The 25,811-nt window shown below is 46.9% G+C and overlaps 1 protein-coding gene across 1 annotated transcript in view; it reads right to left on the bottom strand.

Annotated features, from left to right (window-relative positions):
• The window catches only part of MYH11 (myosin heavy chain 11), a 91,577-nt gene that overhangs the window by 26,938 nt on the left and 38,828 nt on the right, over window positions 1-25,811 (bottom strand). Inside the window, exons 9-23 of the mRNA XM_081889442.1 lie at window positions 23,077-23,175; window positions 20,760-20,903; window positions 15,786-15,881; window positions 14,751-14,869; window positions 14,427-14,579; window positions 12,501-12,674; window positions 10,953-11,126; window positions 8,727-8,841; window positions 8,425-8,618; window positions 6,553-6,674; window positions 5,666-5,735; window positions 5,060-5,220; window positions 3,059-3,167; window positions 1,973-2,104; window positions 905-1,111 (exon numbers count right to left, since the gene is read on the bottom strand). Coding sequence (XP_081745568.1) covers window positions 905-1,111; window positions 1,973-2,104; window positions 3,059-3,167; window positions 5,060-5,220; window positions 5,666-5,735; window positions 6,553-6,674; window positions 8,425-8,618; window positions 8,727-8,841; window positions 10,953-11,126; window positions 12,501-12,674; window positions 14,427-14,579; window positions 14,751-14,869; window positions 15,786-15,881; window positions 20,760-20,903; window positions 23,077-23,175 — 2,069 coding nt within the window. The remainder of the gene's footprint in view (window positions 1-904; window positions 1,112-1,972; window positions 2,105-3,058; window positions 3,168-5,059; window positions 5,221-5,665; window positions 5,736-6,552; window positions 6,675-8,424; window positions 8,619-8,726; window positions 8,842-10,952; window positions 11,127-12,500; window positions 12,675-14,426; window positions 14,580-14,750; window positions 14,870-15,785; window positions 15,882-20,759; window positions 20,904-23,076; window positions 23,176-25,811) is intronic.

Below are 25,811 nucleotides of genomic sequence, written 5' to 3' on the forward strand. Positions count from 1 at the left end.
AAATATATAAACAGAATTAGAATCAAGCCCAGCAAGTAGTTGTCCAATCAAGGACTTGGCACAGCATTGAGGGGAAAGCAAGCTTCTAGTCCTCATTGGTGTGAAAATGAATTTGCAAGTGTGCCTTCACCGTATGCGGAAGGGACTCTCTCCAGGCCACCCTCCCACTCAGTGGGTAGAGAGGATGAGACTCTTAATCTCAAGGTGGTGGGTTTCAGCCCCACGCTGGGCAAAAAGAATCCTGCGTCAGAGGGGGCTGGACTAGGTGACCCTCGTGTTCCCTTCCAATGCTACAATTCTATAATTCTACTATAATTATATTCTATAATTCTACTATTAATCTCTCCCTTCCCTGCCCCTCAGCAGCCCGCTGTTCCTCTCCATTCTCCAGTCAAACCCATTTCTTTGGAGCAATGCTTTTAAGTCTCCTTCTGATCTCCCAGCAGGAGAACCCAGTGGTGGTGTAATGGTTAGAGTGCCAGACTAGGGCCTGGGAGAGACCAGGGTTCAAATCCCTGCTCAATTCGGTCACTACAAACTCACTCCTCGCAACATGTCTCCCAGAGCCAGAAGAGGCATGAAAAGGGCGGAGGTTGGCAGCGAGCAGGCCAAGTCTCCAATTGCTGGGAGAGGGGGCGTGGAGAGGAGGGGACTTAGGCAACTGTGGGGAGGTGGGGACCTTCAGTCTCGGCAACCAATTAATGGGACAGTTTTAATCCCTTCACTTGGCCATGAAGCTCACCAGACGACCTTGAGGGACAACCTACCTCACAGGGTTGTTGTGGGGGATTAAATGAGGAGGGGAGGTCCATGCATACCACCCTTGAGCTCCTTGGAAAGGGGGAAAGGTGTGATATAAATAAATATATAAATGTTGATGATAATAAATTTAAAGCTTGGGTACCAGCATTTGCTGCTGCATCTTCTTCTTCTCGGCCTGCAGCTGCTGCCCGCGTTCTTCCTCCTCCTCGATCCTGGCCTCCATCTCATGGAGAATCTCCTCCAGCTCCTGCTTCTTGGCGGCCAGTCGGATACGCATCTCCTCGGCTTCTGCGTAGAGCTCCGTCTCGGCCTGGAGCTGCTCCTGAAGTTGGTTCTTTTCTTCAGACAGCTGGCAAAAGACAACAGCAAATGTTAAAATTCGGGCAAAGTGATTTCTTTACCCGAGGGCAAACTCGTTGTTGCTCAGGAATTTGAAGGGGAGGGAAAAAATTAGCAGAGTTTTGAAATAAGTGGTTGAAATTTTGAAAGCCTCAGTGCTTTCAAAACAGCTATCCAGGAATAGCCCAAAATGGCTCCTTGATCTCAGAAACCATCACACCCCATTGGGCTGAAATCAGGGCAGGTGTGAAAGGTTCAATCCATCATCTTGTTTTGAACCTCTGCTTGCATTTGCCTGTCCTAGGGAGCAACACCAGTTCTGGGCACCACAATTTAAGAAGGATATTGATAAGCTAGAATGGGAGCAGAGGAGGGCAGCCAAGAAAATCAAAGGTCCGCAAACCAAGCCTTATGATGGACAGCCTAGGGAGTCGGGTTTGTTTAGCCTAGATAAGAGGAGACTGAGAGCAGGTATGTTAGCCATCCTCAAATATCTAAAGAGCTGTCACAAGGAAGATGGAGCAAGCTTGTTTTCTCCTGCTCTGGAGGGTAGGATCAGAACCAATGGCTTCATGTTACAAGGAAGGAGATTCCAACTCAACATCTGGAAGAACTTTGTGACAGTAGGAGCTTTTTGACAGGGGAACGGTCTCCCTCAGAAGGTGGTGGATTCTCCTTCCTTGGAGGTCTTTAAGCAGAAGTTGGATGGCCATCTGTCATGGATGCTTTGGCTGAGATTCCTGCATTGCAGGGGGTTGGACTAGATGAACCTTGAGGTCCCTTCCAACACTATGATTATATGAGCACCTAACCTGGCAAGGAAGGATCCGGGAGCTTTGGGTGGAAAGGTCAAGGCACCCTGCAAGCTCACCTGGCTGTGCTTTTGTTCCAGTTCTTTCAACTCGCTCTCGGCTTTGATCTGCCTTTCCTTCACCGCCTTGAGCTCTTCATCTTTCGCCTGCATCTCTTCCTCTTGGCGGGTGACCTGGAGCAGCGGCTTCACCTGAAAGAAGAGAATTTCTATGGTCACTTCGGGAAACACGCTGCCTGACCCCTCCACACACACACACACCTGAAAAATAACATAGCCGCCTTTCCTAGTCTTTCCCCCAGGGAACCTTTTAATGGGAGCGGCCTGGGATCTATAGTCCTCAGAGAGCAGCCTTTTGGAGGAAGGCTGTTGCGTGGCAAGTTCCCACCCCCCCCAGTGGAAATAATTGCACATGACACAATTATTAAGGTTAATGGGCTAAATAAGGCCAAAACTTTATTGGTTACAGGTGATGAGCGGTATTGGCTTAGGCATTGGTCCTAACCAACTATATCCGACTTCAGCCCGTTCGCTTGAAGTCCCGGAAGGGTTAATCACCAGTAGGGGGAGTCCTGCTGAATCACATCAATGAGGAACTCTCCTGGGGCCCCCAGAATCCTTTATCAGACTACCTTTCAATATACGGGGCAGGTGACGACGCTACCTCCCCTCTTCCATCTACAGAGCAATACCAATGCCTAACCGCCAATACCCAGAAAGTTGGGGTGATTTGCTACGAGGTTGGCGAAAACCAAGTGGCTAGTGCCAATTTGCCAAGTGGGGAAATTCCTACCAGGCCCCTTGATGGCAACCAACCAAGCTCCATAGCAAGGTCAAGGAACAAAAACCTTATAGGGCAGGAGGGTGGGAAAAACAGGAACAGATGGCAGGCGGGGAAAGAGGGAGATCCCTGGCTGCGTCCTGGTTTAAATAGGGCAGGCCACACCCCCAGAGCCAGCTGATTGGCTGGCCAGGAGGTGGAAGCGGCCGGAATCCCCCCAATCACACGTTGGCTGGGTTCCAGCCCTTTCGCGCATGGTGGGGCCGTGAAGCCCGCAATTCTGCCTCCTCCAAAGGGTGGAAGTGGCTTTCTAGAGCACCTGGCCAGGGCAGCCCTAGGTAGGGGCAGCCAAGGAAGGCACCTACTTTGGTGAAGAGTCTCCACCACTGCCAGTTCCTCAGCTTCAGGTAAGCAGCACAATTCCTTTGGATGACCTTCATGGCGGTTAACTGCTGCTGCCTCTTGGCAAAAGCCCTGGTCAGAAAGAGAGAAATATACAGTCAAACCTCAGTTTTTGAATGTATCCATTGACATACATTCCGGTTTTCAAACATTGCAAAAGTAAATGCTTTGGTTTTCAAAAAATTTTCGGAACCCAAACGTGTGATGCGGCTTCCGCTGATCTCAGGAGCTTCTGCTGAGGGCAAGATCCCAAGGCCTAGCGGGGCACCTGCACGTCACAGAGGTGATATTTAGGCTTATTTGGGCTAGCTTTTTTTGTTTTATTTTGGTTTATTTGGAGTTCTCTTGCAACCAATTTGATTTTGTGACTGTGTGGAACCCAGTGCTGAGTGAAATGGATAAAAGCTGCAAAGCCAAGAGAATGGTTAACTAATAATAATAATAATAATATTTATACCGCGCCCATGTGGCTGGGTTTCCCCAGACACTCTGGGAGGCTTCCAACAAAATATTAAAATACAGTGGTCTGTTAAACATTAAAAGCTTCCCTAAACAGGGCTGCCTTCAGATGTCTTCTAAAAGTCTGGTAGTTGTTCTTCTCTTTGAAATCTGGTGGGAGAGCATTCCACAGGGCACAACTACCGAGAAGGCCCTCTGCCTGGTTCCCTGTAACTTCACTTCTTGCAGTGAGGGAACCGCCAGAAGGCCCTCAGAGCTGGACCTCAGTGTCTGGGCAGAACGATGGTGGTGGAGACGCTCCTTCAGGTATACTGGACCGAGGCCGTTTAGGGCTTTCAAGGTCATACCAACACTTTGAATTGTGCTCGGAAACATACTGGGAGCCAATGTAGATCTTTCAAAACCGGTGTTATGTGGTCTCGGCCGCCGCTCCCAGAACAACATTAGATAGTATCATTAGATAGTAAAAATTGCTGTTTTAGGGGTTGGTTTTAAAGGCCTGGAACTGATTAATCCATTTTGCATCACTTTCTATGGGAAATTGCGCCTCAGCAACTGGTACAACACGTGCATGCCAAATATCTCTTATACCCTCACAAAAGCATGTTGGCATGGGACGGTCTTAGTGCTGTGTCCAATGCAGTCTTGCTCAAAGGAAACTCCCCAAATTAATGGACCAATGTCCATTCATTTCAGTGGATCTGCTCTGAAGATGACTGGTATTGAATACAACCCTTCACCATCCGTGTAGAACACCCCACCCAGCTGCGTATAAAGGTAAAGGTACCCCTGCCCGTACGGGCCAGTCTTGACAGACTCTGGGGTTGTGCGCCCATCTCACTCAAGAGGCCAGGGGCCAGCACTGTCCGGAGACACTTCCGGGTCACGTGGCCAGCGTGACAAAGCTGCATCTGGCAAGCCAGAGCCGCACACGGAAACGCCGTTTACCTTCCCGCTGGTAAGCGGTCCCTATTTATCTACTTGCACCCGGAGGTGCTTTCGAACTGCTAGGTTGGCAGGCGCTGGGACCGAGCAGCGGGAGCGCACCCCGCCGCAGGGATTCGAACCGCCGACCTTTCGATCGGCAAGTCCTAGGCACTGAGGCTTTAACCCACAGCGCCACCTGCGTCCCACCAGCTGCGTATAGGGAAGAGCAATTTTGATCAGCAAACTGTCCAGTAAAGGTGACTGGTTACAGGAACACACCCATCAGGAGTCTGCAAATAGTCTGCCCTGGAGCAGGAGCTGAAGTGGGAGGAGCCTGGTAGTTTTGCAGACTCTCCCTTCTGGCAATGTCCTGCTCCGTGCAGACTGGCTTGCTTGCATGAGCTGTTCAAAAGCTCTCTGTCCTTTCGGTGGGCCCATTACACAGGACACCTGGTCTAGGAAAGTCACACCACTTGTGGGAGTGACCATGCTTGATGCTTGTGATTCTGCACTTCCCACCCATCCTAAGTTTTTTGTTTTGTTTTGGTTTTTGGTTGCTCCTTGGGAAACAACCGTACTTTCTTGCCAGGTAGCCTCGGGATTGAGCCTGGAAAGTGATGATGACATCTGTGATCTTTAGGTCCCTCTCCTCTTCCAAATGAGCCAAGACGCCGGTTCTGAAGAAGATCTTGCTCTGCCCGATCCTGTACAGGTTGGGGTCAAGTTCCAAAGCTTTGATCTATAGGGGTGGGAGGAGACACCAATTTGTAGTGTTCGATTAAAAACCAGATATAAGCTAACCCTCCACATAAGCTTTGTGCAAGCGAATAGGGATGAATGCTCAATAAACGGATCATCTGGGAGAGGCTGAAGAGCAACTCAGTGTGTGTGTTTTTTACACGGCATGTATTTATTTATACAGCATTAGAGCACCGCTGTATAAATGAATTCTGGAATACGGGGTGTATTTAAAAGATACGTCCCAAAACACGGAGTTGGTCCGGAGTGGAGAAAATGAAACATCTTAAGGGAAACCCTGGAATGCAGAGAAAAAGGAGGAAGAAAGCAAAGGAGAATAGACAAAAGGAAGTCCGGTCATGTTGGAACGCGGAGCAGGAAAGTAACAGAAAACAAGAGTCATGCAAACAGGGACATATAGCAAAGGGTGAAAAGGCTTTGCTCACCATTAGTATACATGCTTGCTTTCCATCCATAAATCCTTTCGGAATGGCATTTGCAGCAAGAATTTCATAGCTATGGGCAAAGCACATTGAAAATAGCATTGAATTCTGCAACATCTGAATACAGGCGTGATCCAAATCATGTAAATCCTTGGGTATGAAACATATGCCATGGAATAAAATGTATAGTCTCACTTCTGAATTACAATTTATCCGTGAACCTATTAATGTCCATAATTCAATATTTATTTATTTATTTATTTATTTATTTATTTATTTATTGGCTGGCACATTTTTTGGGAGAATCCCTGCTAATTTACTTCTTCCATTAGTTTGCAATTTATTTAATTTGGGTTTTGCAATTCCATTCATATATCCAGCCGATATAAGAGAAATACAGATTAGGTAAAAAGTTACTCAAAGTATATTAGACAAAAATGGGTAAAACTGGGAGAAAAGCACACTAAAATGCTGATGAATTCTTAATAAAATAAAAAAAGTAAAACGTGGAGAACTGAAGATTTGGAAAAGGAGAAATAGAGGGAAACAAAAACTGACAGATTTGCCTGTTCCTAATTAAATCCTTCGATAACAATCCTGAGCTCCGATCCATGGAACAAACTGATAGCAACAGCGCTCTTGCATAATTCCCATTCCTTTCAAAAGAGATGATCTTGGTGAATTGGGAGTCTACAGTTTCATTTTGAGACAATCCATACTCCTGTAGCTTTGTGATGCTACAGGAAGCCAAGCAATTTGCTCCTGCTCATGTTCAAGTCATGCAGCCCAGTCACTGAGATGCCGAGACCCAGGTCTGATTTGGGGAACTCTTGCACAACATCTCCCCCCCCCCAAAAAAAACACCTTATCGCTCCTTGCAATCCTCTTACCGCTGGCGGAATTCCTGGAAGACGATTCTGTTAGGGAAACCCTGGCGACAGATTCGGATCCCTTCCAAAACACCGTTGCACCTCAGTTGCTCCAAGACCAAGTGAGCATCTAGCTTCCCGGACTGTAAAACAGGGAGACGTTCTTTTATCATTCCATCACCCAGCATAGGAAAGGGGGCAGGAGGGATTTGCAAAATTCCCATTTTTACACTTCTGGAATATATAAGTGAATAAGCTTCAAAACCAGAGCAGAGAATTCTGTCTAGAGGCTTTTCTACACTAAAAACTAGTGGTTCTGAAGGAGCAATTATGTGAACCATAGTTTGGTAAAATGATGGGATTCCTCCATTAAAGATTCTCAGCTTCACATGCACAGTGGAAACTAGTCCATTAGGGCAGGGGTGGGGAATGTCTGGCCATGAGGCTGTTCTCCCTAAACCGCACACTTGTTCCACACCTGGCATCATATGTGGCATTGAGTGCATGAGCTCCTGACTGTTCCTTTCCTAGAGTAAGACATGCTTGCTGATGGGCAAGAATTGCTTTGTTCCAATAGCAACAATTGGTTTCCAACTGAAACTGCTACTAAAGTGGAGAGTTACTCCCCAGGTCTCTCCCAGACAAGTTTCCCAACTCCAAAGGCTACAACCTCTCACTGGTCCTAATCTGTACCCTCCCCTCAAGTGGGGAAACCCAGCCAGATGGATAGGGTATTCTTCTTCTTATTATTAGGCTTCAGGTTTCATTTGTATTTTGGCGAATTACATGGCTGCTTTCTAGTCGCTGTCTTTTTGATTTTGAAAACAGTTTGGTTTAATATTATCGTTGTGGTTTCAGTTTCTTGTTCTCAAATTGCTCTGGGGGCTTTTCTTTTTTTAAAAATTGCTTTTTATTAAACTTTTCACAAACAAAAATAAAACAATCTTTTACAGTCATCATTTTATGTCATGTTATTTACACTGTGTATATTCACGCCCAGACTTCCTTCTTTCCCGCTTCGGTTTTCTTAATATATGTCTTCACTTGTAGATTCTTATTCACCTTCCATGCACATCACAGAATTTATATCAACCCTACTGTAGTCTTTAAACTTCTACAGTTAGATCTTATATATGTCACAAATTTACCCCACTCTTCTTCAAACTTTGCCCCTTTTTGGTCTCGAATTCTGTAGGTCATTTTAGCTAATTCTGTATACTCAAAAAATTTAGCCTGCCATTCCATAATTGTTGGGGTCTCCTGTAGTTTCCATTTTTGAGCTACCAGTATTCTAGCTGCTGTAGTAGCAAATTGGAATAGTTTATGGTCCTGCTCTGGGGGCTTTTCTGAAACATAAACAAATACAGTGATACCTCTGTTTTCGAATGTCTCCATTGACGAACATTTCGGTTTTTGAACGGCGTAAGCCCAGAAGTAAATGCTTTGGTTTTCGTACACACCTCAGTAGTCGAACATGCCACGCGGCTTCTGCTGAGTGCAAGATCCTGAGGTCCAGCTGTTGGCAATTGAGTTTTCAGTTCTCAAACATTTCAGAACTCCAATTGTCTTCCAGAACGGATTACAGTGGTGTCTTGGTTCTCAAACTCAATCCGTTCCAGGACTCCCGAAACCGCTCGAAATCCAAGGCATGGCTTCCGATTGGCTGCAGGAGCTTCCTGCACTCGAGTGGAAGCCATGTCTTGACGTTCAGCTTCCGAAAAACGTTCGCAAACCAGAACACTTACTTCCGGGTTTGTGGGGTTCAGGAGCTGATTTGTTCGGGAGCCAAGCCATTCAAGTACCAAAGTACCACTGTACGTTCGAAAACCGAGGTAGCACTGTACTTGGAAAAGGAGAGGATGTGCTCGCTCTCGGTGCCAGCAGAGTACTTACCCTTTTTTCGTGATTCGGGATGATGCAGCGAACGAAGTTGGGGCTGGTGTTCCTCAAGGTGGTCATGAGCTTCGTCAGCTGCTCCTTGTACAGCTGCCCAACCGTCCGGAACATGCCCTTCTTCGTCTTGGAAGCGCTTGGGAGGGAACTCTCCGTCATCTTGGCCATCTGGTCCAGCCCCACGATGCGGTCCACTGAAACAAAGCCGAGACTATAAATTCAGCCTTTAGAGGCAGAGTGGCTACTTGGCGTGAAGAAGGGGCTATGCTCAACGGACGGCGTTGCATGCTTCATGCCCTTACCATCTTTCCAGAGATCTGCCACAAACTTCTCGGAGGACTGGTTCAGTAAGGACGTCACGTTGTCGTTCAAGGGATCCATGTTCTTGGTCAGCCAGGCGGTGGCGTTGTAGTTAACCTTCCAGGAAAAACAAAAACCCAGCATGTGTGAGTCACTGCAAGTTGTCACTTGGCAACCTCCAGCAGGGGCAGATCTGGGTAATATGGCACCCTGTAAAAGGCGGAAATTTGATGCTCCCCCCAGCCCTCCCTCTGTGAGTCTGCCCCAGAAGTCAGCAACCTAAGTCCCATGGGCCGGAAGCAGCCCATGAGGGCCACTTAACCGGCCCATGAGCCTGTTGACATTTCCATTCCACCTTAAGGAATAGGCATGAGATTGTTGCATGTCACATGTCTGTTTACATTCCAGCACACTATGCTGGGAACTTCCGTTTGTGTATAGCTTTTGCTTACGTTGTTCTCTCTGAGACGACATGAGAGAGAGACGACATGTTTCTTTGTTCTGATTTATGTCTAATCTGTTAGAGTATGACTTCACAAGCCTCACACCTATTCTGTGTGCGCAGTACACTCTGCTAATAGCATGCCCTGGTTTTTTAAATCAGGGTCGCTGATTTACGTCAGAGCATGGGCCGATGGAAGGAGACGGCACAGCTGGGGCTTATCAGCTGGCCTCCCGGCCCTCTGCATGTCGACAGAGCCACCCCCACAAGTCCCGTGTGCTGCGCTAAACCTGCGCATCAAGGTGCAGGGACTCTCTTCCGTGGCTCCGGAAATCGCTTCTGCACATGCCCAGACACCAGAAATCGCATCTACGCACGTCCGCGGCGCTGGAAATCACTTCTGCACATGCCCAGACGCCGGAAATTGCGCCTGCGCAGAAGCTATTTCCGGCATCTGGGCATGTGCAGAAGTGATTTCCGGCGCCGTGTACATGTGCAGATGCAATTTCCGGCACTGCACTGCGCCAGTCCGGCCCACGGAGGATCTCCGCAGGAGTGATCTGGCCCACACCCAGTAAGCCTTGCCGACCCCTGGTCTACCTCCTCTCTGCCATTGTTGCCAACTGCTGATGCTCCTCTGCCCCATCACTGCTACCAGACAGAATCATTGAGCAAGCAGGCAGCAGGAGCTGACTCTTCCGCCTTCTCACCTCTGCCGTTATTTGCTTGCTTATTACCCTCCAAGCCAGAGCAAGAGGTAGGTGAACAAGCAAGTTGCAACAGTGAAGAGGAAGAGCAGGTGTAGGGGAATCGTGGGGGGGGGGCACAGCAATGGTCTGCCCATGCCAACCCTTTGCGCTGTCCCGGAGCACTTCAGCCTGCAGGCAGGGAGGGGGCAGCATGTGTAGGGCTGCCATATGTCCGGGTTTTCCCTGACTCAGCAAAATGAAGTCCAAGCGGATTTTTGCTCAATTAGCAAAATGTCCGGGGAAACCCAGACCTATGGCAAGTAGGGCTATTTCCCCCCCCCAAAAAAAAACAAAAAAAAACAAAGGAAGGCAACCCTAAGTATGTGCACTGATAAGAAATTGTCACAAAAGATAATTGGATATGTGATTTAAGCGAATTCATAGAATTAGCAAGGTTAACAGCAGCCCTAAGACTTCAGACAAATCAAAAATTAAGATTAGAATGGCAATGTTTCGAGGAATATATGGAAAAAAACACTGCTCTAAAAGGAATATGCTGATATGCATGGATTAAGTATGCAAAGTATAATTGAGAACAATAATTAGAAAGGGTTATAAAGTGGTGCTTCAGGTTAAGAACAGTTTCAGGTTAAGAAACCGGACCTCCAGAATGAATTAAGTACGTATCCAGAGGTACCACGGTAGAGACTTGAAAACACAAAACCGGTTGAAGGGATGGAGGGAAGTCATGAGCTCGGCAGAGCAAAGAGGTTTTTTTGTTATTTGTTATTGTAATGTTGGATATATTGTGTTAAAAAAGAAATTAATAAAAAATATATGGGAAAAAATACAATATTCAAATTTCAAAGGAAGTCGAGTAGTGGTGGAGGGAATCCACATGGTGGATGAAAGTCACAGGGATATGTAGGGTTCGTGTCTGTAGCATAGGGGTATATGTATTTTTTCTTTTTGTATCAGTATATGTTAGTTTATTTTATTTTCATTTTTTGTATCATTTATTAAGAATAAATAAATAAATATATTTTTTTTAAAAAAGAAGAAATTGTCTATTGGGATGCCCCTGCCCTGCTCCTTACCTTTCCTGCGTAATGAATGATAGAGAACTCTGTTTTGTCCTTGAGTTGCTTCTGCTTTTGGAACTTGGGGTGGTTGCCTTGTTCGTTACCCAGCTTCTCCACAAAGGAGGTGTCCGTGGCCTTGGGGAACCAGCACTCCTCATCCAGCAAGGCCAGGACACCAGGGGGGTTATTCTGAAATGGAAGAGAACAGAATATCATCAGTTCACCTCTTGGAAGAGACCTTTCCAACATACGCGGCGTTGACTGCTGAAATTGACTGTCATGCTGGTGTCCATTTAGTAAAGAGCTGGAAAGAAAAGGGTGTTCATTTGTTTAGAGGAGGAGTGGGGAGTCTTGGGGGGGGGGAACAGATCCTCAAGCCCTAGCAGGTCAAATTTGACAGGTGGACAGGGTTGCCATCTATCATTAATGGTATCAGGTGATGCTGCGCTTTGAAGCCCCGATTGTTGAGACCTCAAAGTGCAACGCAGGGCTGTTTGAAAGCCCTTTTGCAAACAGTCCTGCACTGCTCTTTGAACCTCCTAAACCAGCTGGTTTTAGGATGGTTAAAGAGCAGCGTGGGGTTGTTTGCAAAAGGGCTTTCAAACAGGCCCACACTGGGCCTTGAAACTCCAGTTTTAGAGGTTCAAAGAGCAACATAGGGCTGTTTAAAAGTCCTTTTGCAAACAGCCCTGCGCTGCTCTTTAAACTCGTGTTCTGTTAATCCATGGCCACAGAGATAAAAATTAATGTTGGAAATTAAGAGCAGCCCTCTTGGGTCAGGTAAAAGGCCCATCTAGTCCAGCATTCTGTTCTCACCACAGCCAAACAGATGACTCTGGAAAATTTGCCATAACTGATTAAAATTAGCCTCTGGTTGCCAAACACTTCCATTGATCAATTGATGGATTATACCCAAGGTAGCCAATCATCTGTGATACAATGCTAAGGTGTCAGTGTGGTGTAGTGGTTAGAGAGGTGGAATAATGCCTGGAGAATAGCACTGTTCCTTAGCCCAACCTACCTCAAAGGGCTGTTGTGAGGACAAAATGGGGACAGGGGAAGAACCTTGCATCCCACCTTAAGCACCTTGAGGGGCAGGTGGGATATACATTTTGTGTGTGTGTGTGTGTTAAAAATAAGAAGTCAGAATTTAATACGGAGAAATTTACACTTAATGCAATAGTTTAAATTTAATGAATTGCTTAATTTAATTTAATTTAATTTAGACCTGACCAGAAGCCTGACCAGACTGTAAGAAATTCTGAAGAGTTTGGATTTGATATCCCGCTTTATCGCTACCCTAAGGAGTCTCAAAGTGGCTCACAACCTCCTTTCCCTTCCTCCCCGACAACAGACACTCTGTGAGGTGAGTGGGGCTGAGAGACTTCAGAGAAGTGTGACTAGCCCAAGGTCACCCAGCAGCTGCATGTGGAGGAGCGGGGAATTGAACCCGGTTCACCAGATTACGAGTCCACCGCTCTTAACCTTTACACCACACTGGCTCTGTGAAGATGGTTGTAATGGGTGAATGTCAACCAGATGTTCTAGACAAAGCAATCTTACTGGTCTTTCGATCAGCTCAATGCAGGGCTGCAGGTCCAGTCCAAAATCAATGAAGTTCCACTCGATGCCCTCCCTCTGGTACTCTTCTTGCTCAAGGATGAACATTGTGTGGTTGAAGAGCTGCTGCAGCTTCTCGTTGGTGTAATTGATGCACAGCTGCTCAAAAGAATTGACCTGCGGGGGGAGGGGTGGGGAGAAAGCAGGGGTGAAGAAGCAGCCATATACAGGGTTAATCTTCTTAAATCAAGGTAAGACCAAAACAATGGGGGCTTTTAAACCTTAATAAACGAAGACTACTCGTCTCTTTTTAAGGGATGCGGGTGGCGCTGTGGGTTAAACCACAGAGCCTAGGACGTGCTGATCAGAAGGTCGGCGGTTCGAATCCCCACAACGGGGTGAGCTCCCGTTGCTCGGTCCCAGCTCCTGCCAACCTAGCAGTTTGAAAGTACGTCAAAGTGCAAGTAGATAAATAGGTACCGCTCCAGTGGGAAGGTAAACGGCGTTTCCGTGTGCTGCTCTGGTTCGCCAGAAGCGGCTTAGTCATGCTGGCCACATGACCTGGAAGCTGTACGCCGGCTCCCTCGGCCAGTAAAGCAAGATGAACACCGCAACCCCAGAGACATCCATGACTGGACCTAATGGTCAGGGGTCCCTTTACCTTTACTCGTCTCTTTATAAACCTACAAGTTCATAAAGTTTATAAAACTGACAAGCTTATAAACCTACAAACAGTATGGACCAGGACCAGCCCTATCATTAGGCAGAGTGAGGCACGTGCCTCAGAGTTGCTGGAGGACGGCAGTGAAGTGTTGGAGGGCAGAGCGGATTATGCTGAACAGTCTGCCTGCCCCCTCTGAGTGAAGCCCACCACCATCATCTGCGCCAGAAGATGCTTCCCCATTGGACCAGCATCGAACAAGATGCAGCTCCAGTCCAGCTGGCTTCTGTACAGGGAATTGGGGACAATGCACCATGCCCTTCACCTCAGGCAGCAAAATGCCTAGGACCACGGACAGGGCCAGATTTAGGTTTGATGAGGCCCTAAGCAACTGAAGGTAATGGGGCCCTTTATATGTCCAGCTGTCCTTTGTCAACAACAAATTGTCACTGTTTTTTGTATCGAATATATGTTATATATGCTTTTGAATTATGGTGCTGGAGAAGACTCTTGAGAGTCCCATGGACTGAAGAAGATCAAACCTCTCCATTCTGAAGGAAATCAGCCCTGAGTGCTCACTGGAAGGACAGATCCTGAAGCTGAGGCTCCAATACTTTGGCCACCTCATGAGAAGAGAAGACTCCCTGGAAAAGACCCTGATGTTGGGAAAGATGGAGGGCACAAGGAGAAGGGGGCGACAGAGGATGAGATGGTTGGATAGTGTTTTCGAGGTTATCAGCATGAGTTTGACCAAACTGCGGGAGGCAGTGGAGGACAGAGGTGCCTGGCGTGTTCTGGTCCAGGGGGTCACAAAGAGTCGGACACGACTAAACGACTAAACAACAACAATGCTATATGGTAATTTGTGGCCCTAATAGGTATCTAAAGACATTTGCACATGTGGCCATGCAACCAGTGCATGCAGAATATAAGCACCCTATATATAGAAATGAGCAAACCAGTGATATTTTAGGGAGCAGGCTAGCAGGCGGGGCCCATTACTTACATCATAGGAGCTTGCACAACACAAAACGCTGTTGCTGTATGTAGGTTTTATTTTATTTTTTTATGTTATATTTTGGAAATGTACATCCAGGTGTTTTTTTTTCTTTAAATTTTTTTGGGGCCCCCAAGAGAGTGGGGCCCTAAGCTATAGCTTGTTTAGCTTATATGTAAATCCGGCACTGACCACGGAACACAAGAAAATGAGCTGGCCTTGACTGAGGTCAGCTGCTCCAGTTACCTTGGGCTGAATAAAGGGGGCATACCTCAAAAATCTCAAAGCCAGCAATGTCGAGGATTCCCAGGAAGGATGCTCCCTGTCTCTTGGTCTTGTCCAGGGCTTTGTTCACCCGGCTCAGAATCCAAAGGAAGAGGCGTTCATACGTTGCTTTGGCTAAGGCCTCTATTGCAAAATCAGCCTGTTGAAAAAGTTAAACGGAAGCAAGACTAAAATCAATGAAGGAACCAGCTTTTATTGAATGGCAGTCATTGGTGTCTGGGCTTGGGGAAATTCCCATTGTCTGGGTGTTGGATCTTTTGAAGACCAGGACCAGAACTGAGGAAAACAAGGGAAAGAAGGCCATCATTACCTGTTCCTTGGTCTGAGCTTTCTGAACAACATCTCGGCCAACCTTGATTCTTGGGGTGAGTATTGACCGGGTGAAATCTGTCACATTGATACCCATAAGGTGGCACACTTTTTGTGCAGCTGGAACAGAAGAAGAAGAAGAATTTGGATTTGATATCCCACTTTATCACTACCCGAAGGAGTCTCAAAGCGGCTAACAATCTCCTTTCCCTTCCTCCCCCACAACAAACACTCTGTGAGGTGAGTGGGGCTGAGAGACTTCAGAGAAGTGGGACTAGCCCAAGGTCACCCAGCAGCTGCATGTGGAGGAGCAGAGACGCGAACCCGGTTCACCAGATTACGAGTCCACCGCTCTTAACCACTACACCACACTGGCTCTCAGAAGAGAATTGAAATGTTGTTTTATACTAGGGTTGCATGGAGAAATTCAATTTTGGTTGCATTTGAACAAGAAGCTACCTAAGTGGCACTTTTCAAACCAACGTGGGGACGAAAACACAACTATCCTTCAAAATCCGCCAAGCCCTGAATTTTGCAATGCAGTCCCTCCAACAAACATGTACAAAAAATTGCACATATTGGTGAAAACAACATAGCAAGATGCATTATATTCGCAAAATCTGTTTGTGAAAATGTGTAGCTCAGTCAAAACTCCATACAAAAAATGTGTTAGGGAAAATGGTGAATTTTCAGGAGGGTTCTTTAAAAACAAAACCCCCACATCAAAACCGCTGCAGAAATGTGGAGAAAGGAATTTAAGACTGGGGGGGGGACATGACTGATTTGTGCACCCACTATTCCATGCAGCATCTTCCCCCCATTTGAGTTGCAAGTAAGAGATGTCAGATGTACCATCAGAAAGGCAGATTTTCATTTTTCATGAGCAGCTGAATATTGATATACAAGTTTCTGCTGTTGGGTCCTGGCCATATGTGCATGGCTGCTTGTAAGCTATACATGGTCCATTTTTGCAGGGGGGGTGGTGGGACTCACAACGAGGGCAGAAATCTGAATCCTGCACAGTCCTCTGTCATACCTGTGTTGTCTGGCATTGAAGCTTGGTCTGTGTTCCTCTCTTTCTTGAAGACGATGTTACCAAGCTGGAGAACGGATGAGACAACTCTCAGCATCGCTGCGCGGGTGTAAAGGAGACATCTTTAAGAAGCTGGAACATGTATACAGATTCGTACTCCGCTCAGTCAACAAGGGGGCTCAGAAAAGAGTTTTAGCCCCACCACAGTCTGATGGAAAGGTCTGTTTTACATTTTGTAGCCAGGATGAATCCTTAAGCTTTGAAGTCCCAAAGATGAGCGAGAGCCAATTGGGTGCATCTCTCTCATACTCAGAATTCCAAGTTACAACCCTATGGCCAGTTAAATGCTGGGCATTATGTTTTTATTATTATACTGCCTAAATTATGTTCATAATGTTGTACACCACCCTGGATAAAGGGTGGTATATAACTGAATAAATACTTATGAATAATACTAATAATACTATGTTTACACGTAAAATTAGTTTATGTTTGGGTTGCTCTAGTTCAAAAAGTAAAAACCAGGACACCCCAAAAGTTGTTTAATTTTCTTTAGACAACCCCCAAATTTGTTGAGCTTAAGCCCAGAGTTCGCCCTGCCCACAATTTATTTCTGAGTTGTTTTTTTCTCAAGATCAGTTGCACACATTTTAAAATCTGTCTGGAGGATACTGCAGACAGCAGTAAAATTTCTGGGCCAGTAGGTGTCACCAGACTGAAAAACTACAGACACTGTGTTCCCTTAGGCACCAAATGCAGTTAGAGAGCCTTAAAGAAAAGAGGAAGAGTATTTGGAAAAACAACCACGGCAAACAATTCATCTGACTGATGTCTCCTCTTCTTCTAGTCATAAAACATTTTCAACGCAGCTGCCGCTTCTCTTTATTTACAAAAATAAAAAAATAAATCCCAATCCGAACTCCCATGTCCCGATCTCCTTGCAGCTCCCTGCTTGGACGTCAGTGCTTGGAGGCCCCTAAATCCTAGCTTTAAATGGTCATCTGTCTGGTACTTCCTGGCTGAAGTTCAAATCCCTTCTGCTGAGTTTGTGCAGAGTCCTGTCACAGGAATGCTTAAAAAGTTTATCTTTCGCTCGCTGCATCTCAAACATTCAGAGCCCAGGTTTCCAGCTACTGCTCTGTGCTGAAAAATTTATCAACGGTGTTGAATCTGCAGAAACACTGCCTTTGAAAAACAACAATTCTAATTCATTCTTGATGGTGATCGTACATGATCCAGGTAGGGCTGGGAGAGGCCCAAAGCCTGCAGAGCTGCTGCCAGTCTGTGCAAAGGTAAAGGGACCCCTGACCATTAGGTCCAGTCGTGACCAACTCTGGGGTTGCGGCGCTCATCTCGCTTTATTGGCCGAGGGAGCCGGCATACAGCTTCCGGGTCATGTGGCCAGCATGACTAAGCCACTTCTGGCAAACCAGAGCAGCGCACGGAAACACCGTTTACCTTCCCGCCGGAGCAGTACCTATTTATCTACTTGCACTTTGACGTGCTTTCAAACTGCTAGGTTGGCAGGAATCATAGAATCATAGAGTTGGAAGAGACCACAAGGGCCATCGAGTCCAACCCCCTGCCAAGCAGGAAACACCATCAGAGCACTGCTGACATATGGTTGTCAAGCCTCTGCTTAAAGACCTCCAAAGAAGGAGACTCCACCACACTCCTTGGCAGCAAATTCCACTGTCGAACAGCTCTTACTGTCAGGAAGTTCTTCCTAATGTTTAGGTGGAATCTTCTTGTAGTTTGGATCCATTGCTCCGTGTCCGCTTCTCTGGAGCAGCAGAAAACAACCTTTCTCCCTCCTCTATGTGACATCCTTTTATATATTTGAACATGGCTATCATATCACCCCTTAACCTCCTCTTCTCCAGGCTAAACATGCCCAGCTCCCTTAGCCATTCCTCATAAGGCATCGTTTCCAGGCCTTTGACCATTTTGGTTGCCCTCCTCTGGACACGTTCCAGTTTGTCAGTGTCCTTCTTGAACTGTGGTGCCCAGAACTGGACACAGTACTCCAGGTGAGGTCCGACCAGAGCAGAATACACTGGCACTATTACTTCCCTTGATCTAGAGGCTATACTCCTATTGATGCAGCCCAGAATTGCATTGGCTTTTTTAGCTGCTGCATCACACTGTTGGAGCAGGGACTGAGCAACGGGAGCTCACCCCGTTGCGGGGATTTGAACCGCTGACCTTCTGATTGGCAAGTCCTAGGCTCTGTGGTTTAACCCACAGCACCACCCGCGTCCCTTACCAGTCTGTGTAGACAATACCAAGTTAGATGGATCAACAGTCCGACATGTTCTGTGGCAACGTCCTATATTCAAAAAACACACTCATTCAGCACAAGTTACTGATCAGAGCTGCGCAAATGATCAGCAGTAGATGAGAAATCGATGGCAATTGAATTTGTTTCTCATTTGCAATCTAATAATAATAATAATAATAATTTATTATTTATACCCCACCCATCTGGCTGGGTTTCCTCAGCCACTTTGGGTGGCTTCCAACAAAATATTAAAATACAATAGTATGTAATAGTAATAGTCTGTAATGTAATCTAATGCACAGATGCAGATCATAAGTTTCTGATGTGACTGAGTGGTAACGGAAATAGTTTCTGAGTTCTAGACATTTGAAGCTTGGCGCTGTGGTCTAAACCACTGAGCATCTTGGGCTTGCTAAGCGAAAGGTCAGAGGTTCGAATCCCCGCAATGGGGTGAGCCCCTGTCCCAGCTTCTGCGAACCTAGCAGTTCAAAAGCACGCCAGTGCAAGCAGATAAATAAGTACCACTGTGACACAGAGATAAATGGTGTTTCCGTGCGCTCTGGCACTCGTCACAGTCCTCCATCCGCCAGTAGCGGTTTAGTCCTGCTGGCCACATGACCCAGAAAACTGTCTGTGGACAAACGGCAGCTCCCTCGGCCCAAAAGTGAGATGAGCGCCGCAACCCCATAGTCGGCTTTGACTGGACTTAACTGTCATGGGGTCCTTTATCTTTTACCTTACCTTGACCAGGTCAGGCCATCAGTTCATCTAACGCAGGGATGGGGAATGGGGTAGTTGTCTAGACCAGTGGCATAGCATGGGGGAGAAGGAGCGGTTGCCTGAGGCACAAAATTTCAATGCCTAGTGCTGCCTCAATACAGCTGCGTGCTTATGTCTCTGGGCTCCATTGAAAATGTCTTCTCCATGCGAACCAGGAAATGACCTCTCCAGACAATGGAACAACTCTTATTTTCTTACCTCTGTGGCTGTGATCTCTTGGGTGATGCAGACGCCATTAGGCAGTTGAATGCACATGCGTACTCTGTCCGCTTCCCTCCCACGCGGCCCTGGGTGCTGGTAACCCCTGCTATGACACTGCTCCAGATATTGTTGACCTTCAGCTCCCATCAACCCCAGCCTGCATCGTGGATAGATGGGGATGATGGGAGTTGTGTCTGACAACATCCGGAGAGCCACATACTTCCCATCCCTGATCTAACCCAGTATTTTCTGTGCCAGATATAGCCAACCTGGTGTCCTCCCAATGTTACTGGACCACAAATCCTATCCTTGCCCCCCGGCCTTTGGCCATGCTCGCAGGAACTGTAGTTCAACAATGTCTAAAAGGTACTAAAGTGGTACCTCGGGTTAAGTACTTAAGTCATTCTGGAGGTCCGTACTTAACCTGAAACTGTTCTTAACCTGAAGCACCACTTTAGCTAACGGGGCCTCCCGCTGCTGCCGCGCCACTGGAGCACGATTTCTGTTCTCATCTTGAAGCAAAGTTCTTAACCTGAAGCATATGTAACCCGAGGTACCACTGTATGTCTTTGGTCCTCTTCCCTTTGGTCAAAACCCATTGATATGAGCTGGGTTGTGACTATCTCCAAGCGAATAGATGGTAAAATATAGAGAAGCCAGTTTCCGTATCTGGGTTAAAGCTGGGTCCCATATCTAAAAAGGACGAGGTCTAGGCTGACTAGTAGCTCCTCTTCAGGAGAAATCTTTAAAATCACTACTTAAAACGTTTTCATCTTTTGCAAGGAGCATATGTCTGCCAAGGCAATTCCCCCTCTCCTTTCAGCTTCTTGCAACAGGCCTTTCTTCAGAAGGCGCTGCCATTGCACACTTCATACATCATCTATGCCCTTTCCCCTTCCTTCTAAATAGCAGATAATCAGGAAGAAGAAACCCAGAGGCTCTGTGGAATCCAGTTGCAGACCCCACCCATTTGTGGGTTGGTGGTACCTCCCCTCCCTAATCTAGGCCTCCATTAACAAAATAATCTCCCATATTGCACACACCATCCAATTCCACGCTACCCACAAACCATCCAACATTTCACAGGTGAAAACAGGGACGTGGTTATAATAGAGAAGGCAGTAAATTGCAAGAATATTTCTGGTGAACAAAAATTCCCCCAACATTTACTAGAATAGTTGCTAAAATAAACACTCTCAGGCATTGAAGAAGTGCAGAGGAAGCTTGAGAAGGTAAAAATAAATACTACAAACCTAATGTTGGAAATCACAATCCTTTCTCTTCAATTTTGCTTCAAGGTATCTGAAACTAATCCTACAGCAAAGCTGATTTAAGCCTGGAAGCTCAATGCATATAACTGGACTGCTCTCACTATCAGCTTTGCTGAAAGGCTCTTTTCAAATACCTTCATGCAAAAAACCTGGATCCAAATGCCACTATTCCTATGAAATACAAGACCGAAAAAAGAGAGAGATGCAGTTCACCAGACTAAATCTTGGAGTTCAACAAATACAAATATGCTTCATCTGTTCTAACAGCAGGTGAGCCTTTTTCCTAGTTCCTTTTCTCTGTTGCATGCATACTGTCCACCAGACTAAACCATCACCACTCACTTAAATATCCATCCTGCACTGGGTGACAGATTGTTGTTGTTTTCGGGATACAGAAAGAAAAGAAATGGATAGAGCACATTGGCTTTTTGCTTTCTTCCTTACCAACTTGCTCTTCCTCATTGAAGCCCATAATACCCATAGCTTCCAAGGTCTCCTGGAACATCTCATCGTCTTGCTGAGAGGGAATGGGCACGTAGCCATTCGACAGGAAAGTGTAGTTGTTGAAACCTTCGAGCAGCAGGTCATCTAGAGAGTGAACAGTAGCAGAATTGAGACGAGCCAGCGCTATAAAAGAAAACTGCAGGCTTTTATGCCTCTTATAACAAATTCTGCACGTTTTAATGTAATTTATGTCCTCCCCGTCATACTGCAAGCGGCTTTGTGTGGGTTATAACCTCAAAAGGCAGCCCATGAAGTACCGTATTTTTCGCCCTATAGGACGCACCGTCCCATAAGGCGCACCTAGTTTTTTGGGGGGGAAATAAAGGGGGGAAAATTATTTTCCCCCAGGCGCGGGGCTGGGGAGGGAGAGGCCCAAGCTTCCCCCGACCCCAGCCCTCAAACAGGCAGCTCTCTGCAAGCCGTGGGAGCCCAGCGCTGGCTCCCACTGCTTGCGGAGAGGTCCGCGAAGCCTGGACGCGCTGAGCTCAGCGCATGCAGGTTTCGGCATGCAGGCAACTCTCCGCAAGCAGTGGGAGCGCTCCCTCTGCTTGCGGAGAGGTCTGCGAAGCCTGGAGAGCGAGAGGGGTCGGTGCGCACCGACCCCTCTCGCTCTCCAGGCTTCAGCGAAAGCCTGCATTCACCCCATAGGACGCACACACATTTCTCCTTCATTTTTGGAGGAGAAAAAGTGTGTCCTATAGGGCGAAAAATACGGTACATGCAGAAATGAAGGGTTGCAGCCAACTCAGTCCTGCTCAGAGTAGAGCCATTGAAATGAATGAACCTAACATGGTCCCTTTGGCCATATATCATATTTTTGCTCTATAAGACGCACCTTTTCCCTTCTAAAAAGTAAGGGGAGATGTGTGTGCATCTAATGGAGCGAATGCAGGCTGCGCGGCTAAGCCAGAAGCCAGAACAGCAAGAGGGAAGGCTGTGCCGCGCTCCGTATCACTGTTCTAGCTTCTGGCTTAGCTCTGCAAAGCCTCCACAGGGCAGGGGAATGAAGGCACTCTGCTGCCCTGCGGAGGCTTCACAGGCTGTCCCAGAAGCCAGAACAGTGAGACAGAGCACTGCACAGCGCTCCGTCTCGTTGTTCTAGCTTCGGGGTTAGCTGCACAAAGCCTCCGCAGGGCAGCGGAGTTCCTTCATCCCACTGCCCTGCGGAGGCTTTGCGGGCTGTACCAGAAGCCTCCACAGGGCACGGGGATGAAGGCTCCCTGTGCCCTGCAGAGGCTTTGCGCAAAGCTAGACCAGCTATCGCAGCTGCTATCCCAGAAGCCAGAACAGCAAGAGGCTATCCCAGAAGTGAGATCCCTCTTGCTGTTCTGGCTTCTGGGATTCAGAATTTTTTTTCTTGTTTCCTCCCCCCCAAACTAGGTGCGTCTTGTGGTCTGGTGTGTCTTATAGAGCGAAGAATACAGTACAGTGGTGCCCCGCAAGACGAATGCCTCGCAAGACAGAAAACCCGCTAGACGAAAGGGTTTTCCGTTTTGGAGGTGCTTCGCAAAACGAATTTCCTATGGGCTTGCTTCGCAAGACGAAAATGTCTTGCAAGTTCCTGCAGGGTTTTTTCCCTTCCCCCCCCCCTTTTTCCCAAGCCGCTAAGCCGCTTATCAGCTAATCCACTAAGCCGCTAAGCCGCTTAACAGCTGATCCGCTAAGCCGCTTAACAGCTGATCCGCTAAGCTGCTAAGCCGCTTATGAGCTGATCCGCTAAGCCGCTTATCAGCTGATCCGCTAAGCCCGCTAAGCCGCTAATAGCGCTAATCCGCTAAGCCGCTAATGGGCTTGCTTCGCAAGACGAAAAAACCGCAAGATGAAGAGACTCGCGGAACGGATTCTTTTCGTCTTGCGAGGCACCACTGTATATGCTCCTGTAACATTCACCCTCTAGCCCAACCTTTCCCAACCAGGTAGCCCCCACCCCAAAGCCCACCCTGCCCCATTAGGCCCTTGCTCTGCCCCCTTTCCCGGTCACTTCTGGGTTGCTGCAATGTGCGCATGTGTGGTTTCACATCAATTGGATGCGCGTTAATCAGTTGTTGCCTGCACCAAGTCAGAACCAATCTTCCACCCATCTCAGTATTTTCTGCACTGACTGGCAGAGGCTTTCCAGGGGTCCAGGCAGGGAGTTTTCCCCAGTCTTGCTTACGGATGCCGCTGGGAACTTCTGCATGCAAAGGAGAAGTTCTACCACTGAGTACAGCCCCTCCCCGATGGTTTGAAACAGAAGCTGTCACTGCCAGTGCCTTACTCTTCATTTGTTCCGTGGCTCCAGCGAGCAGGTAATAAAATATGTGGAAGGTCCTTTCATCTCGGGCTTGCCGGATAGCCCGGGACTTTTCCAGCAAATCTGTCGGCAAATGTTAAGCAAGCAAGCAAAAAAGCGAAACTTTGGGTGCTTTTAAATATTGGCTCTGGAGTTTTCACTACTTGCCATAGTATCTCTTGCATAGGTTCTAAATGGTTTCAATTGTGCAAAGCAATTGGATTGCTTTGTTGTTGTTGTTGTTGTTGTCGTCATCAGATCTCCACCTTAAGTGCTAATTTAATACAGTGGTGCCTTGGTTCTCAAACCTAATCCGTTCTGGAAGTCTGTTCCAAAACCAAAGCATTCCAAAACCAAGGCGCGCTTTCCCATAGAAAGTAATGCAAAATGGATTAATCCGTTCCAGACATTTGAAAACAACCCCTAAAACAGCAATTTAACCTGATTTTTACTATCTAACAAGACCATTGATCCATAAAATGAAAGCAATAAACAATGTACTGCAGTCACACAACCAATCAATCAGTAGCTGAACTGCACAGTCACAAAAACAAAAGAAAAAGAGCCGCAAAAACAAAAACGCAAAATAAATAACAAAAACAGACAGACCTCAGCGTAACACTCAAAATGGAAGTTTAACACTCAAAATGGAGCACATTCAGCTTTTGAAAAGTTTTCCCCTGAAACACTTATGGGTTTGCAGTGTTTGGGTTCCAAGTTGTTTGAGTACCAAGACGTTTGAGAGCCAGGTACCACTGTAATGGAAAGCTGGGATATGTAACCTAATAAAGTTGTTTTAATAAAGAGCCCCATGGCAGGCCAGCCGCATCTGGCCTCGTCTCCCCTCAGCCGTCAACTGGGGCAGCCATTACATCAGACCATCTCAGTGGGAGAGATGGGAAGCAGAAGACTCACTCCATCACTTTCCCCCCAAAAGCCCATCTCCATCTGGCACCTCCCGGTCCCTGAACTGTGACAGCTGTGTCATTATCAGAACTGCTTTAAGAATTTCTGCCTGAGTTTGATTTCTTCACCTCCTCTTTCCTCCCTGACCCCTTTCCTTGTGCGCCATGTTTGTTTAGACCAGGGTTTTCCCAAACTTGAGTCTCCAGCTGTTTGGGGACTACAACTCCCATCATCCCTAGGTAGCAGGACCATTGGTCAGGGATGATGGGAACTGTAGTCCAAAAAATAGTCAAAGACCCAAGTTTGGGAAACCCTGGTCTAGACTGTGGGCGAGGACTGTATTAATGGGTTGTATAAATGCTCTCTATTATATATATATATATATATATATATATATGCTTTCGTAGATTTTCACGGGTACAGGAATGCAGGTTTTGGTGTCCTCGGGTGTCTTCCCGTGTAAAAGTTTTATATATATATAAAATAGCAGCATCGAATTATGGTGCTGGAGGAGACTCTTGAGAGTCCCATGGACTACAAGAAGATCAAACTATCCATTCTGAAGGAAATCAGCCCTGAGTGCTCGCTGGAAGGACAGATCCTGAAGCTGAGGCTCCAATACTCTGGCCACCTCATGAGAAGAGAAGACTCCCTGGAAAAGACCCTGATGTTGGGAAAGATGGAGGGCACAAGGAGAAGGGGACGACAGAGGACGAGATGGTTGGATAGTGTTCTCGAAACTACCAGCATGAGTTTGACCAAACTGTGGGAGGCAGTGGTAGACAGGAGTGCCTGGCGTGCTCTGGTCCATGGGGTCACAAAGAGTCGGACACGACTAAACGACTCAACAACAACAACAACGATAACAACATGTGGGAGCTCCTTTTGACTCAAGAGCAAGGTATAAATGCTCTCATATATATATATAATAGCAGCATCTTTCAGAATCTAAGCCAGAGAGAGATATTTCCCATTCGTGCCAACCTGAATTTAATTTAATTGAATGTCCCTGGGGCTGAACACAGGACCATCCATATGGGAAAAAGGAGCCATTCCCCTGTGACATTACCCCTTCTTTTCCGAACACATACCCTGCATGGATTTATCAAGACCACTTAAAAGTCCTTTCTGGGGATGTCATTGGCAGGAGTGGAGAACCTTGATATATGGCCCTTGGGACTTTCCCAAAACCATATCCCTCATCAACTCTGCTCCACTCTCTGCTCCTTAAGCACTTTTGCCTTGCTGGGATGTGCCTTTTTCTTGCCAAGATAGCGGATGGAGAGGGTGGGGTTAGCTTATCTGGTTTTTACATGGCTGGAGTCTCATCTACTGACCTCCTACATTTGTCTCTGGCCATGCCCAGCACCCATAAGTTTCCCCGTGACAGAATGCAGCCCTCAGGTCCCCTGGTTTATGGCAACATCTTGTAGCAATGAGTTCCACAGGTGAGATGTTGGTCCCGCTTCTGGCTTTCTGCTTCACTTCAGCTGTGAAGAAGTTAATGAGTTTCTCCCTGATGTTCCTCCTTTTCTTCCGTCTCCCCCCTGCAGATATTTAAGCCTTCCTGTGTAAGGGAGATGCTCCTTTTCTGTGTCTCCTCCAGCTCCACAGAAGTTTCGGCTTTGCCAATGACTTCACTCATTTGCTTTCGATATTTATGCAGAGGATGACTACAGGGTTGAATCTGCTCATTTGTTTGTTTCTCTGTTTAAACAAAGCGCTTTTGCACAAACACCGCCCCAAGGAAAAACGCTGCTGGCAGCCACTCCTGCACGAAAAGCAAATTTTTACTGGAAATGTTGACATTTCAG

Source organism: Podarcis melisellensis (assembly GCF_964234715.1).
Source record: "Podarcis melisellensis genome assembly, chromosome: 14".
NCBI classification, from domain to species: Eukaryota; Metazoa; Chordata; class Lepidosauria; order Squamata; family Lacertidae; genus Podarcis; species Podarcis melisellensis.